General features: G+C 55.4%; 2 protein-coding genes across 2 annotated transcripts; both read left to right on the top strand.

The window, feature by feature from the left end:
- Positions 1–223: 223 nt before the first annotated feature.
- Positions 224–4,133, top strand: LOC146758938 (uncharacterized). Its single transcript, XM_085511982.1, has one exon. The coding sequence runs from the start codon at positions 631–633 to the stop codon at positions 3,784–3,786; it is 3,156 nt and encodes a 1,051-aa protein (XP_085368108.1). The 5' UTR covers positions 224–630; the 3' UTR covers positions 3,787–4,133.
- A 6,603-nt stretch (positions 4,134–10,736) lies between these two features.
- Positions 10,737–15,616, top strand: LOC146758937 (uncharacterized). The gene is made up of 4 exons (XM_085511943.1): positions 10,737–14,357; positions 14,522–14,642; positions 15,096–15,196; positions 15,507–15,616. The coding sequence occupies exons 1-4, from the start codon at positions 11,144–11,146 to the stop codon at positions 15,614–15,616; spliced, it is 3,546 nt and encodes a 1,181-aa protein (XP_085368069.1). The 5' UTR covers positions 10,737–11,143.
- Positions 15,617–15,973: the final 357 nt, after the last annotated feature.

Genomic DNA, 15,973 nt, shown 5'->3' with positions numbered 1-15,973 from the left:
TCATATCTACTTTCCATCCAGTTCCATGCACAAAGGTGGACATCCTCTCCATAACACTTGGCTTGCCTTCATGTGAAGGGCATGTCTGACAAGCCAGAAGATAACATGGAACTTGTGGAGTGTTGCTGGCCAGGAACCTACAGAGCTGTGGATTTGCTCTTGCCTCACAGGTTTCTGCAGAGTCCACAGGAGGAGCACAGAACGTCAGGAGATGGCCCAGATATGTCCACAACTGGGTGGAGAGACATCACAGAAAGGAACAACTGAGTTCAACTAGCTGTGGTGGCGGGGAGCATGCAAGGCATTGCCCAGTGCTTGCCCTGTCCCTTGCCTATAGCCATCTGTCCCCGACATGCTGCCACTCACCGCTCGTGGCCCGTCATCAGGACCACGCTGAGTCACAGGCAGCCGGCTGCCAGGCACGTGCGGAGGGCTGTCACAGTGGGCTGTCGTAACCGCCAGGGCTTTGTGACGCGGGCCGGCATCGAACCCGAAGGCCGTTGTGACGCGGGGCTGCCTTGAGGGGTCAGCGTCCCCTGGAGGGAGTGCCGCTCACTCTCAGGACAGCGGCTCCGTGAGGAGGCAGCAGCTCCTGGGTGCTTCCCTGTGCCTCTGTGCGAGGACGCGGAGATGAGCGAGAAGCGCGAGAAGGACGACTCCCAGCCCAACGCAGGGCTGCCACGCGTGCAGGAACGCCGCCAGGTGAGGCAGGCGGAGAGCAGCGGGGCCGGGCTCGGCCGGGCCGCCGGTGGCGACCTGGCCACCTCCATCTCACGCCTCCTTCTCCCCACAGGTGGGCCGCACGGCGCCGCGAGCGGTGCCGCCGGGCAGCCGGAGCCCGGGCTCGTCCCTCCACGGCGTCCATCTGCCGCCGCTGCCCGGCCCGGAGAGCTCGCGGGCCTCCGGGAGCCGCCGCGCACAGGTAGGGAGCCCGAGGGAGGCGAGGCCGAACGTCTTCCCGCGTGGCGCGGGGACCGCCCACATGAGCGCTGCCCTCGGTGCTCCGTGGGGCGGGAGCGGGACGGACCGCGCTCACCTGGTGTTTCTCCTCGGCTTCTCTTGCAGGCGGGCGGGTGGCAGTTCACGCTGTCGGTGACCCGCAGCAGTGCCGGCGGGCAACGGAGACAGCCTCAGCCATCCTTGCTGCCTCACTTAAGGCGGCCAGGGATGCCGGCAGCTGCACCCCGGCGTTCTGGTGCAGCAGCCTGCGCACCTGCTGCGCGAGGCAGAGAATGCACCATCGGCATTAGAAGCGTCAGACTCCCAAGACTTCCCCGAAGACCTCGGCAAACACCACACGTATCCAGTCGCAATACCAGCTGGGCAAACCCTGTGAGTGTGCCCAGGCTTCTCATGCCCCAAGCGGCAGCAGACGGTGCCAGCGCTGCCAGCACTGCTCAGGGAAGACTGGGCATAGGCTCTGTGACAACCAGGGCTGAGGGACAGATTCCTGCCTCTGGTGGTTCCCGAACCAGTGATGCTGGAGTGCAGGTTGAGCTGCAGGAGCTGGAAGAGGCTGCTGAGAAGGAATCCACGGGACAGTCATCTGGCAACCTGTGCAGCGCATCTCTTGCCTCATCTGTTGAGGCAGACACTGTATGTGCAGCTTCTCTTCTGGCTGCACAGCCTGGGCCTGGAGGACACCTCGAGAGTTTGGCAGTAACCGGTACTGAAGATGGGGAGAACTCAACTTCTTCCAACACTGAATGCTCCTCTGCCTCTGATGATTCCCCAGCCAGGGATGTATTAGTCCAGGATTTGCAGCAAGAACTGGAAGAGAGCGCTGGGAGAGAAATTTCAGGACAGTTATCTGGCACCCTGCAGGCTGCCTCACTTGTCCCTTCTAAGGCACATACTGTGTGTTCACGATCTCCTCTGCGTTTTGGTCCTGGGCTTGCAGAACTCCTTGAGCCTCTGCCTGCATCAGTGCCGGAAGATACAGAAAGCTCATATTCTGAGGTTGCGTGGTCTGCAGTGGACTCCAATGCAACAATATTGTTCTTGTCAGTGTCTCAGAGAGGAGGCTCAAGTGAAGGACTAGCTACTGTCACGCCTAACTCCTCTGCAGAAGCTCTGGGAGAAGCAGAGAGATCGGAAGATCCCAGAGTGATCAACTGGCAGGCCCGTGGGTATCCTATGATCCCAGTACGCTGGAGAATTCTTGACGAGGATGGAAATGAGCACATCATGTCACGCTGGAATATTTCCTGGCCAAAGAGTCTGAGAAGCTGCGGGCAGCAAAGCCTCCAGGCAAGAGATAATGCTTCCAACACTGCTGGTGCTGCTCAGGACGTGCCGGACACGCAGCCCACAACATCATGGGCTGATGGCTGGTTTCTTGACTCTGCTGATTCCCGAATGTGGGCTATTAGATGGCCAGTTGAGCCATTGCTTGAGGAAGAGTCAAGCAATGACAGCAGCAGTGCTACTGCAGAGAGCAAGCAGGATAGCAGAGACACTGCAGAGACAGATGGGGGTGTGCACCTGCCCTCCTGTCTTTGCCCTTCGACATCAGAGGCTGTGGAGGAAGACTGGGAGTGTGACTCTGATGCTGCATCAGAGGCAGTCAGTGTCACACTCGGCACATCTGATAATTCATCTGCTGAGGTGGAGGACACATCTTCAGCAACATCTGTGGCTGCAGATCCCAGGCCTGAGGAGCAGGTGTCAGCATATGTGGGATCAGATGTGGGCCCTCAGCATGAGGTGAGCAAGGCGTGTGTGGTTGGTACCAGGCATGAAATTGGTGATTTCCAATTGTTGGCTGGTAGACTGCCACTTGTGCAAGAAGACTCCAGCGATGACAGCAGCAGTTCTTCTAGCACTGCTGAGAGCATGCTGAATACCAGAGACACTGCAGAGACAGATGAGGGCATCCACCTGCCCTCCCGTCTTTGCACTTCAAAAGTGGATGCTGTGGAGGAAGACTGGGATTATTACTCTGAGGAAGATACTTCATCAGAGGCAGTCAGTTTAACACCCAGCACATCTGATAATTCATCAGTTGATGTGGAGACCACATCTTCAGCATCATCTGTGGCTGCAGATCCCAGGCCTGAGGAGCAGGTGTCAGCATGTGTGGGAGCAGATGTGGGCCCTCAGGACGAGGTGAGCAAGGCGTGTGTGGTTGGTACCAGGCATGAAATTGAGGCAGAGGCAGGAGAGGTGCCTGGAGCTTGCGCTGTGGCAAGATGCCTGGTGCTGTCTCCTTTCCAGCCAGCTCCACGCATTAGGGTGGAGAACCCTTCTGTTACCCCTGCCTTACCTTCAAGCAAAGGGGCCTGGAAAGGCAATCCGTTCCTTGGGCGCGTGGCACCCACAGCATCACCGGGCAGTGACAGACTGGGTTGTGGTTTTGTTCTCTCCACACAGGTTTCTGCAGAGGCCAGAAAACGTGCACAGAGCTCCGTGTGCTTCAGAGATGCACCGGAGGATGGCCCAGGTACGTCCCCGGGCAGAAAGCCATGCCCACCAAGTGGCACGGAGGCCAGCGGCGTTCTGTGCCCTGCCACATGCAGTGCAGTCCTCCCAGGGAAATTCCATGGTGGTGGGTGGCAGGCAGGGCCGTGCCTCTGCCTCTTGCCTACAGCTCTCTGTCCCCAACAGGTACCACTGACGCACCACACGCAGCGGCTCGCCGCCGGATGCCAGCTGTCATCAGGATGGCGCTTCGGGCTCTGCGCAGAGTTTGCACCTGCAGCTGCATCAGGGGACAGGAAGAGGAAAGGCACGAGGCTGCAAACACCAGGCAGCTCCCAGAGACAACAAACTAAATCACAGAATTGAAGAATGACCTGGATTGCAAGGGACTTCAGGGATCATGAAGTTCCAAACCCCCCTGCCTGGCAGGGCCACCAACCTTCCACAATTACTAGATCAGGTTGCCCAAGGTCCCATCCAACCTGGCCTTGAACACCTCTAAGGACGGGGCATCCACAACCTCCCTGGGCAGCCTGTTCCAGGGCCTCACAACGCTCCTAGTAAAGAACTTCCCCCTAACATCCAACCTAAATTTACCCTCTTTCATCTTAAGTCCATTTCCCCTTGTCCTGTAGTTGTAGAATAGCTCCCAGAGATGAAACACCCAATCCTGTATATGTAGAAATCTGATTAAACCTTATCCCTTAACCCTATCCTGGCTGAGTGCTGTCTGGTCTGTGCACGTTTGGTCTCTGTGCAGCTACTGGGATCAGAGAATGGAGCAGTGGATCCCCGTGTCAGTGATGGCAGCAAGTGCAGAGAGCGTGGGCGTGCAAGGCACGGTGATTTCTCGCTTGCAAAGTGTGAGCTGGCTGAGCTGCTGTGTGTGTGTGAGGTGGCCTGTGATGAAAGGGTTGAAGGTCTCTGAAGCCCTGGCTAGAGGAGACCAAGAGTGTCCCAGCTGGATCGGGGCTCCTCAGGTGCCACACTGTGTAGTCTTGGGTATTCCCACAAAGACATCATTCCCCCATATGAGGATGTCATCAGCATAGGGACAAACCCGGACACCGTGGTCCAACATAACCTTCTCCATCCTCCGTGCCTATGCTCTGAGCGCCAGAGTGGGTGAGTGTTTGTACCCCTGGGGTAATCAGCTGAATGTGCACTGCAGTCCCTCCAAGTAAATGCAAACTGACTGTCCTCCGCCTTCCTCAAGGGGACAATAAGAAACCTGTCTTAGACATCAAGAGCAGCCAGAAAGGCAGGAGCCTGTTTCTGTAGAGCAGCAATCAATTCTGAAACATTTGGGACAGCTGTTGCTGAAGGGGCAGTGTTGGCATCCAGGTGCCTATAAGTCTCCCACTTCCCATTAGGCTTCCACACCAGGAGAAGTCCCTTGACATTTTCAGAATACAGTGCCCGTCCTGTCCCATACCTATGGCCATCTGTCCCCCAGAGGATCCACATCTCACAGAATCACAGAATCACAGAATTGTAGGGGTTGCAAGGGACTTCTAGAGATCATCGAGTCCAATCCCCCTGCCAAAGCAGGCTCCCTACACCACGTTGCACATGTAGGCATCCAGTCGGGTCTTGAATATCTCCAGAGGAGGGTCCACCACCTCCCTGGGCAGCCTGTTCCAGTGCTCTGTCACCCTCACCATAAAGAAGTTCTTCCACACATTCGTGCAGAACTTCCTATGCTGTAGTTTCTTCCCATTACCCCTAGTCCTGTCCCCGCACACTACCGAAAGGGGACCAGCATCGCAACTATGACCCCACATCTCAGGTATTTATAGACCTGGATCAAACCCCCTCTCAGCATTCTTAACTCAAGGCTAAACAGACCCAGTTCACTTAGTCTCTCCTCATAGGGGAGATGCTCTGGGCCCTTCACCATCTCTGTGGCCCTCCGCTGGACTCTTTCCAAGAGATCCCTGTCTTCTTTGTACTGAGCAGCCCAGAACTAGACACAGTATTCCAGATGAGGCCTCACCAGGCAGAGTAGATAAGGAGGATCACCTCCCTCAACCTGCTGGACACGCTCTTTTTAATGCACCCCAGAATGCCATTGGCCTGTTTGGCTACAAGGGCACACTGCTGGCTCATGGCCAACCTGTCGTCCACCAGGACGCCCAGGTCCCTCTCAGCAGAGCTCCTCTCCAGCAGGTCTTCCCCCAGCCTGTACCGGTGCATGCAATTATTTCTCCCTAGGTGCAAGACTCCTCACTTGCATTTGTTAAACCTCATCCGGTTTCTTACTGCCCAGCTCTCCAGCCTGTCCAGGTCTCACTGAATGGCAGCACAGCCTTCAGGCATGTCAGCCAATCCTCCCAGCTTCGTATCACCAGCAAACTTGCTGAGGGTGGTCACTATCCCCTTGTCAAGGTCATTGATGAAGGTGTTGAACAAGACCAGACTCAGCACCAACCCCTAGGGAACGCCGCTAGTTACAGGTTTCCAAACAGACTTTGCACCACCAATGACAATCCTCTGAGCTCTGCCATTCGGCCAGCTCTCAAACCACTTCACCGTCCACTCATCTAGCCCACACTTCCTCAGCTTTGTTATAAGGATGCTGTGGGAAAGAGTATCAAATGCCATGCTGAAATCAAGGTAGACTACATCTACCGCCCTCTCCCCACCCAGCCAGTGACAATGTCATAGAAGGCTACCACGTTGGTTGAGCATGACTTCCCCCTGGTGAACCCATGATGGCTACTCCTGATAACCTCCTTTTCTTCCAATTGTTTGGAGATGGCATCCAGCACAACCTGTTCCATCACCTTTCCAGGGACAGAGGTGAGGCTGACTGGCCTATAACTACCTGGATCATCCTTCCTGCCCTTTTTGAAGACTGGAGTGACACTGGCTATCCTCCAGTCTTCAGGGACCTCCCCCATTCTCCAAGACCTCTCTAAGATGATGGAGAGAGCGGTTCAGCAATCACTTCCGCCAGCTCCCTCAGCACCTGTGGATGCAACCCATCAGGCCCCATGGATTTATGGAACTCAGTGTCACCTAGGAGCTCACGGACCACCTCTTCCCTGACTAAAGGGAAGTCTCCCATTCCCCAGACCCTCTCACTAACCTCCAGGGTCTGGGATTCCAGAGGGAGAGCCTTTTCACTGAAGACAGAAGCAAAGGAGGTATTCAGTAACTCTGCCTTCTCAGCATCCCCCTGTTACAAGAACACCCCCCTCACTTAGTAGGGGACCCTCGTTCTCCCTAGTCTTCCTTTTGCTGTTAACTTACTTTAAAAAGCCTTTTTTATTATCCGTTATCACTTTAGGCAGATTCAATTCCAGGTGGCTTTAGCTTTCCTCATCACATCCCTGCAGGCCATGACAACATTCCTATATTATTCCCAAGTGGTCAGACCCTTTTTCCACATTCATGGACCTTCTTCTTCCCTTTGAGTTTGTGCATGAGCTCCTTGCTCATCCACACAGGTCTCCTGCCACCCCCTCCCGATTTCGTAGTCAGATGGATGTACTGATCCTGAGCTTGGAAGTAGCGCTGTTTAAATGCTGACCAGCTCTCAAAGGCCCCCTTACCTTCTAACACCTAGCCCACGGGATAGCTCCAAGCAGGTCCCGGAAGAGACCAGTGTTGGCTCTCCTGAAGTCCAGGGTAGCAATCCTACTTTTTACCTTGCTTCTTCCACTCTGGATCTTGAACTCCACCATCTCGTGGTCACTACAACCCAAGGTGCCCCCAACCTTTACTTCCTTAACATGTCCTTCCTTGTTAGTGAGAATAAATGAGTTTAAGGCTGAGAGCAGGGTACAATAAAACAAGAAACTTAAGAAGGAACTAGAAAAAGACAGAGTGATTTTTTCAGAGCAGAAATGAAGTTAGACTCAAGTCACGTGTTTTCGGTGGTGTAGGTTTTAATTCATCAAAATGTTTTTGGAAATGGTTGATAGCTTTAGCTTGTTTGTTTCTTCACTTGTTCTTGACCTTTCCTCTGTTGCTTATTCTGGAAAAGCAAATCTTCCTTTCCTCCTGTTGATCTGTCTAGACTAAAATTAAGAAGCTGATTTTCTTAACAGTGTCTGGTGTGATGCCATGTTTTGGCTTTAGGAGAAGAATGCCGATAGCGCATCAGAGCTTTGGTTGTTGCTGAGCCATGATGTACAGAGCCAAGGATGTTTCTGTTCCTCAGCTTCTCCTACTGTCCTGCCAGCGAGGGGGCTGGGAGGGGACAAGGAACAGGAAGGGGCACTCACACCATATGACATCATACAAAAGCAAATAAAACTGTGCGGATCTGGCCAGGGAGGGGGCAGACACTGCTCAGGGACAGGCTGCGCGTAACTTGGTGGGGGGGAAGAAATCACTTGTTTTGTAAATATGCATGTATATACACATACATACATACGCATATATATACATATACATGCGTTTTCCAGGATTGTTCAGCCCAGAAAAGGGAAGGCTGCAGGGAGACCTCATTGTGAACTTCCGATATTTCAAGGGAGTTTAGAAACTTCAGGTGAATAAACTTATTGCAAGTGTAGTGATAGGACATGGCGGGAAGCAGGGGGGAGGATATTGTTGTCCAGTAGGAACACATCCTGGCTGCATAGCATGAGCAAGCCAAGGTATGTCCCCAAGTGAAGAGACATCCCAGTGAGGGCCTGCCGACCCCAACCAGCCCAGTGAGCAGCTCTGTGTACAGAGTACTGCTGTGCCAAGGCCACCTCTCCCAGGGGAAAGCTGTGGTGACTGGAGGCAGGTAGGGCCTTGCCTGGTGCTTGCCCTGCCCCTAGCCTACAGGTATCTGCCCCCTGCCTACAGCTCTCTGTCCTCCACAGGAGCCACTGCCGCATCACACACTGCAACTTGCTGCTGGTGGCCAGCTGTCATCAGGATGAGGCTGAGCCGCAGCCAGCCAGCTGCCCAGGCATGTGAGCAGAGCTGCCACAGTAGGGCCGTGGGGGCTGCCATATGGGGACCGTCCTCTGCCGGTTTGGCTATGGGGAGCCGGGCAGCAGATGCCCGTGGCTGAGCGTTCTGTGGGGCGTGAGCTGGAAGGACCGCGCTCACTTGGTGTTTCTAACTCGGCTTCTCTTGCAGGCAGGTGGGAGTTCACGCTGTCAGTGACCCGCAGCAGTGCCTGCGGGCAAAGGAGACAGCCTCAGCCATCCTTGCTGCCTCACTTAAGGTGAGCAGGGATGCCGGCAGCTGCACCCCCAGCATGCAGCAGCATCTTCTAATGCCCATAAGCTGCTTGCTCTGCAAGCAGCAACCTGCGCACCTGCTGCAAGAGGCAGAGCACGTGCCATAGGCATTAGAGGCGGCAGACTCCCAGAAGTTTCTCCAGGTCCTTCAGGGAACCTTGCATGTCCAAGACCTGGCAGTGAGATCTGAGAGCAGGGCGCCAGCCCTCAAAGACTCTAACTGTTCTCATGCCTCTGCACGCTAGAGCCAAGCAAGGGTACCCTGTGCGCTGCAGCCAGAAGCCCAAGAGTTGGCGTGCAGCTGGCAGTACCGGGGCATGGTGCATGCACCAGCAGCCTGGGAGCACCAGCAACAACTGCCCAGGTGCAAGCCACTAATGCTGGTAAGATCCCCATGGTTTGGACAGACGCTCGGGAGGGCACCCGAGGCACTGGTGCAGCCTCTACACCACATTCCCCATCTGCAAAGAAGGGCTCAGAAGGGGAGGCACGTCATGGCAAAGAGCAAACAAGGAGACTCTGTCCCATCTGTGCCTGAAGATGTGGAAAATTCAGCTTCTTCCAAGGCTGCACTTATTCCAAAGAGACAAGATCCCAGAGAAATCACCAGGATGGCCTGTGGATATTCTGCCACGATCCCAGCAATCCGCAGAATTCGTGATGAGGAGAAAAAGGACCAGATGTTGTCCAGATGGAATGTGTCCTGGCCAAACAGCGTGAAAGGGCCAGGGCACTGGAGATCCCAAGCAGCAGATGATGATGCCAACACTTCCGGCACTGCTCAGGGCACGCTTGGCATCTCTACCACAACAGCGAATGCTGAGGGCCAGTTTCTGGTATCTGGTGATTCCCAGACCTCAGACATAAGCGTGCAGGCTGTGCAGCAAGAGCTGGAAGAGCCCACTGAGGGAGAAACTGCAGGACAGTTTCTGGTGATTTGTTGTTGCACAGGTCTTGCCCCATCTGAAGAGGCAGAAACAGCGCGTTCAGCTTCTCTTCTGGACTCAGGCCCAGGGCCTGCAGGGCAACTTGAGTCTGTCTGCCTCAGTCACCAGAGGTGCAAAACACTCAACTTCTCCCAAGACTGCACACTGTCCAGAGGAGGCTAGTGCGCCGACAGCATGTGAGGGAGGGGGAAGAGAACAAACAGCTGTGGCCATGTCTGGGTTCTCCATACAAGCTCTGGGAGAACCACAAACGCTGTGAGATCCCAGAGAGATCTACTGGGAGGCCTATGGATATCTTCCAGTTCACCCAGCAAACTGGGGATCCGTGATGGGGCAAGGAAGGAACAGATGTTGTCCTGCTGGAATGGGTCCAGGGCATACAGAACGAGCAAGCCCAGGCTTCTTAGCCCCAAGCAGCTGATGATGGTGCCAGTGCTGCCAACACTGCTCAGGGCATGCAAGGTATCTCCATCACAACAGCGAGGGCTGATGGCCAGTTTCCTGCCTCTGGTCCTTCCCGTACTCGGTATATTAAGAGTGCACGATGCGCAGGGACAGACCACAGATGACAGACCAAGATGCCAATGCTGCTGGCACAGATCACAGCCAACTGGATGCCAGAGACACTGCACTGACAGCTGCCCTTACCCTGTAGTTTTTACTCTAATAAACTCTATACTTGCAGGCTGTAGAGGAAGAAAGACAATCTCAAGATGCTGCTGAAGCAGTCAGTGTCCCACCAAGCATATCAGATGCTTCATCTGCTGAGGCAAAGACCGTGCCTTCAGCTTCCCCTCTGGTTGCACATCTCAGACCGGAGGAACATTCATCTGCACGCAAAAGAGCGTAAAAGGCCATCAGCACGAGGTGAGAAATATCCATGTGGTCAGTACCAGGTGTGAAATGAAGGCACAGACTCCAGGAGCTACGCTGGAGTGTGCACTGTGAGGAGATGCCTGGTCATATCTACTTTCCATCCAGTTCCATGCACAAAGGTGGACATCCTCTCCATAACACTTGGCTTGCCTTCATGTGAAGGGCATGTCTGACAAGCCAGAAGATAACATGGAACTTGTGGAGTGTTGCTGGCCAGGAACCTACAGAGCTGTGGATTTGCTCTTGCCTCACAGGTTTCTGCAGAGTCCACAGGAGGAGCACAGAACGTCAGGAGATGGCCCAGATATGTCCACAACTGGGTGGAGAGACATCACAGAAAGGAACAACTGAGTTCAACTAGCTGTGGTGGCGGGGAGCATGCAAGGCATTGCCCAGTGCTTGCCCTGTCCCTTGCCTATAGCCATCTGTCCCCGACATGCTGCCACTCACCGCTCGTGGCCCGTCATCAGGACCACGCTGAGTCACAGGCAGCCGGCTGCCAGGCACGTGCGGAGGGCTGTCACAGTGGGCTGTCGTAACCGCCAGGGCTTTGTGACGCGGGCCGGCATCGAACCCGAAGGCCGTTGTGACGCGGGGCTGCCTTGAGGGGTCAGCGTCCCCTGGAGGGAGTGCCGCTCACTCTCAGGACAGCGGCTCCGTGAGGAGGCAGCAGCTCCTGGGTGCTTCCCTGTGCCTCTGTGCGAGGACGCGGAGATGAGCGAGAAGCGCGAGAAGGACGACTCCCAGCCCAACGCAGGGCTGCCACGCGTGCAGGAACGCCGCCAGGTGAGGCAGGCGGAGAGCAGCGGGGCCGGGCTCGGCCGGGCCGCCGGTGGCGACCTGGCCACCTCCATCTCACGCCTCCTTCTCCCCACAGGTGGGCCGCACGGCGCCGCGAGCGGTGCCGCCGGGCAGCCGGAGCCCGGGCTCGTCCCTCCACGGCGTCCATCTGCCGCCGCTGCCCGGCCCGGAGAGCTCGCGGGCCTCCGGGAGCCGCCGCGCACAGGTAGGGAGCCCGAGGGAGGCGAGGCCGAACGTCTTCCCGCGTGGCGCGGGGACCGCCCACATGAGCGCTGCCCTCGGTGCTCCGTGGGGCGGGAGCGGGACGGACCGCGCTCACCTGGTGTTTCTCCTCGGCTTCTCTTGCAGGCGGGCGGGTGGCAGTTCACGCTGTCGGTGACCCGCAGCAGTGCCGGCGGGCAACGGAGACAGCCTCAGCCATCCTTGCTGCCTCACTTAAGGCGGCCAGGGATGCCGGCAGCTGCACCCCGGCGTTCTGGTGCAGCAGCCTGCGCACCTGCTGCGCGAGGCAGAGAATGCACCATCGGCATTAGAAGCGTCAGACTCCCAAGACTTCCCCGAAGACCTCGGCAAACACCACACGTATCCAGTCGCAATACCAGCTGGGCAAACCCTGTGAGTGTGCCCAGGCTTCTCATGCCCCAAGCGGCAGCAGACGGTGCCAGCGCTGCCAGCACTGCTCAGGGAAGACTGGGCATAGGCTCTGTGACAACCAGGGCTGAGGGACAGATTCCTGCCTCTGGTGGTTCCCGAACCAGTGATGCTGGAGTGCAGGTTGAGCTGCAGGAGCTGGAAGAGGCTGCTGAGAAGGAATCCACGGGACAGTCATCTGGCAACCTGTGCAGCGCATCTCTTGCCTCATCTGTTGAGGCAGACACTGTATGTGCAGCTTCTCTTCTGGCTGCACAGCCTGGGCCTGGAGGACACCTCGAGAGTTTGGCAGTAACCGGTACTGAAGATGGGGAGAACTCAACTTCTTCCAACACTGAATGCTCCTCTGCCTCTGATGATTCCCCAGCCAGGGATGTATTAGTCCAGGATTTGCAGCAAGAACTGGAAGAGAGCGCTGGGAGAGAAATTTCAGGACAGTTATCTGGCACCCTGCAGGCTGCCTCACTTGTCCCTTCTAAGGCACATACTGTGTGTTCACGATCTCCTCTGCGTTTTGGTCCTGGGCTTGCAGAACTCCTTGAGCCTCTGCCTGCATCAGTGCCGGAAGATACAGAAAGCTCATATTCTGAGGTTGCGTGGTCTGCAGTGGACTCCAATGCAACAATATTGTTCTTGTCAGTGTCTCAGAGAGGAGGCTCAAGTGAAGGACTAGCTACTGTCACGCCTAACTCCTCTGCAGAAGCTCTGGGAGAAGCAGAGAGATCGGAAGATCCCAGAGTGATCAACTGGCAGGCCCGTGGGTATCCTATGATCCCAGTACGCTGGAGAATTCTTGACGAGGATGGAAATGAGCACATCATGTCACGCTGGAATATTTCCTGGCCAAAGAGTCTGAGAAGCTGCGGGCAGCAAAGCCTCCAGGCAAGAGATAATGCTTCCAACACTGCTGGTGCTGCTCAGGACGTGCCGGACACGCAGCCCACAACATCATGGGCTGATGGCTGGTTTCTTGACTCTGCTGATTCCCGAATGTGGGCTATTAGATGGCCAGTTGAGCCATTGCTTGAGGAAGAGTCAAGCAATGACAGCAGCAGTGCTACTGCAGAGAGCAAGCAGGATAGCAGAGACACTGCAGAGACAGATGGGGGTGTGCACCTGCCCTCCTGTCTTTGCCCTTCGACATCAGAGGCTGTGGAGGAAGACTGGGAGTGTGACTCTGATGCTGCATCAGAGGCAGTCAGTGTCACACTCGGCACATCTGATAATTCATCAGTTGATGTGGAGACCACATCTTCAGCATCATCTGTGGCTGCAGATCCCAGGCCTGAGGAGCAGGTGTCAGCATGTGTGGGATCAGATGTGGGCCCTCAGCATGAGGTGAGCAAGGCATGTGTGGTTGGTACCAGGCATGAAATTGGTGATTTCCAATTGTTGGCTGGTAGACTGCCACTTGTGCAAGAAGACTCCAGCGATGACAGCAGCAGTTCTTCTAGCACTGCTGAGAGCATGCTGAATACCAGAGACACTGCAGAGACAGATGAGGGCATCCACCTGCCCTCCCGTCTTTGCACTTCAAAAGTGGATGCTGTGGAGGAAGACTGGGATTATTACTCTGAGGAAGATACTTCATCAGAGGCAGTCAGTTTAACACCCAGCACATCTGATAATTCATCAGTTGATGTGGAGACCACATCTTCAGCATCATCTGTGGCTGCAGATCCCAGGCCTGAGGAGCAGGTGTCAGCATGTGTGGGATCAGATGTGGGCCCTCAGCATGAGGTGAGCAAGGCGTGTGTGGTTGGTACCAGGCATGAAATTGGTGATTTCCAATTGTTGGCTGGTAGACTGCCACTTGTGCAAGAAGACTCCAGCGATGACAGCAGCAGTTCTTCTAGCACTGCTGAGAGCATGCTGAATACCAGAGACACTGCAGAGACAGATGAGGGCATCCACCTGCCCTCCCGTCTTTGCACTTCAAAAGTGGATGCTGTGGAGGAAGACTGGGATTATTACTCTGAGGAAGATACTTCATCAGAGGCAGTCAGTTTAACACCCAGCACATCTGATAATTCATCAGTTGATGTGGAGACCACATCTTCAGCATCATCTGTGGCTGCAGATCCCAGGCCTGAGGAGCAGGTGTCAGCATGTGTGGGATCAGATGTGGGCCCTCAGGACGAGGTGAGCAAGGCGTGTGTGGTTGGTACCAGGCATGAAATTGAGGCAGAGGCAGGAGAGGTGCCTGGAGCTTGCGCTGTGGCAAGATGCCTGGTGGTGTCTCCTTTCCAGCCAGCTCCATGCATTAGGGTGGAGAACCCTTCTGTTACCCCTGCCTTACCTTCAAGCAAAGGGGCCTGGAAAGGCAATCCGTTCCTTGGGCGCGTGGCACCCACAGCATCACCGGGCAGTGACAGACTGGGTTGTGGTTTTGTTCTCTCCACACAGGTTTCTGCAGAGGCCAGAAAACGTGCACAGAGCTCCGTGTGCTTCAGAGATGCACCGGAGGATGGCCCAGGTACGTCCCCGGGCAGAAAGCCATGCCCACCAAGTGGCACGGAGGCCAGCGGCGTTCTGTGCCCTGCCACATGCAGTGCAGTCCTCCCAGGGAAATTCCATGGTGGTGGGTGGCAGGCAGGGCCGTGCCTCTGCCTCTTGCCTACAGCTCTCTGTCCCCAACAGGTACCACTGACGCACCACACGCAGCGGCTCGCCGCCGGATGCCAGCTGTCATCAGGATGGCGCTTCGGGCTCTGCGCAGAGTTTGCACCTGCAGCTGCATCAGGGGACAGGAAGAGGAAAGGCACGAGGCTGCAAACACCAGGCAGCTCCCAGAGACAACAAACTAAATCACAGAATTGAAGAATGACCTGGATTGCAAGGGACTTCAGGGATCATGAAGTTCCAAACCCCCCTGCCTGGCAGGGCCACCAACCTTCCACAATTACTAGATCAGGTTGCCCAAGGCCCCATCCAACCTGGCCTTGAACACCTCTAAGGACGGGGCATCCACAACCTCCCTGGGCAGCCTGTTCCAGGGCCTCACAACGCTCCTAGTAAAGAACTTCCCCCTAACATCCAACCTAAATTTACCCTCTTTCATCTTAAGTCCATTTCCCCTTGTCCTGTAGTTGTAGAATAGCTCCCAGAGATGAAACACCCAATCCTGTATATGTAGAAATCTGATTAAACCTTATCCCTTAACCCTATCCTGGCTGAGTGCTGTCTGGTCTGTGCACGTTTGGTCTCTGTGCAGCTACTGGGATCAGAGAATGGAGCAGTGGATCCCCGTGTCAGTGATGGCAGCAAGTGCAGAGAGCGTGGGCGTGCAAGGCACGGTGATTTCTCGCTTGCAAAGTGTGAGCTGGCTGAGCTGCTGTGTGTGTGTGAGGTGGCCTGTGATGAAAGGGTTGAAGGTCTCTGAAGCCCTGGCTAGAGGAGACCAAGAGTGTCCCAGCTGGATCGGGGCTCCTCAGGTGCCACACTGTGTAGTCTTGGGTATTCCCACAAAGACATCATTCCCCCATATGAGGATGTCATCAGCATAGGGACAAACCCGGACACCGTGGTCCAACATAACCTTCTCCATCCTCCGTGCCTATGCTCTGAGCGCCAGAGTGGGTGAGTGTTTGTACCCCTGGGGTAATCAGCTGAATGTGCACTGCAGTCCCTCCAAGTAAATGCAAACTGACTGTCCTCCGCCTTCCTCAAGGGGACAATAAGAAACCTGTCTTAGACATCAAGAGCAGCCAGAAAGGCAGGAGCCTGTTTCTGTAGAGCAGCAATCAATTCTGAAACATTTGGGACAGCTGTTGCTGAAGGGGCAGTGTTGGCATCCAGGTGCCTATAAGTCTCCCACTTCCCATTAGGCTTCCACACCAGGAGAAGTCCCTTGACATTTTCAGAATACAGTGCCCGTCCTGTCCCATACCTATGGCCATCTGTCCCCCAGAGGATCCACATCTCACAGAATCACAGAATCACAGAATTGTAGGGGTTGCAAGGGACTTCTAGAGATCATCGAGTCCAATCCCCCTGCCAAAGCAGGCTCCCTACACCACGTTGCACATGTAGGCATCCAGTCGGGTCTTGAATATCTCCAGAGGAGGGTCCACCACCTCCCTGGGCAGCCTG

This window comes from Coturnix japonica, chromosome 11, assembly GCF_054131305.1.
Source record: "Coturnix japonica strain WE chromosome 11, WE-NBRP24, whole genome shotgun sequence".
In the NCBI taxonomy this organism is placed as follows: domain Eukaryota; kingdom Metazoa; phylum Chordata; class Aves; order Galliformes; family Phasianidae; genus Coturnix; species Coturnix japonica.
This window is presented reverse-complemented; position numbering and strand designations above follow the sequence as displayed.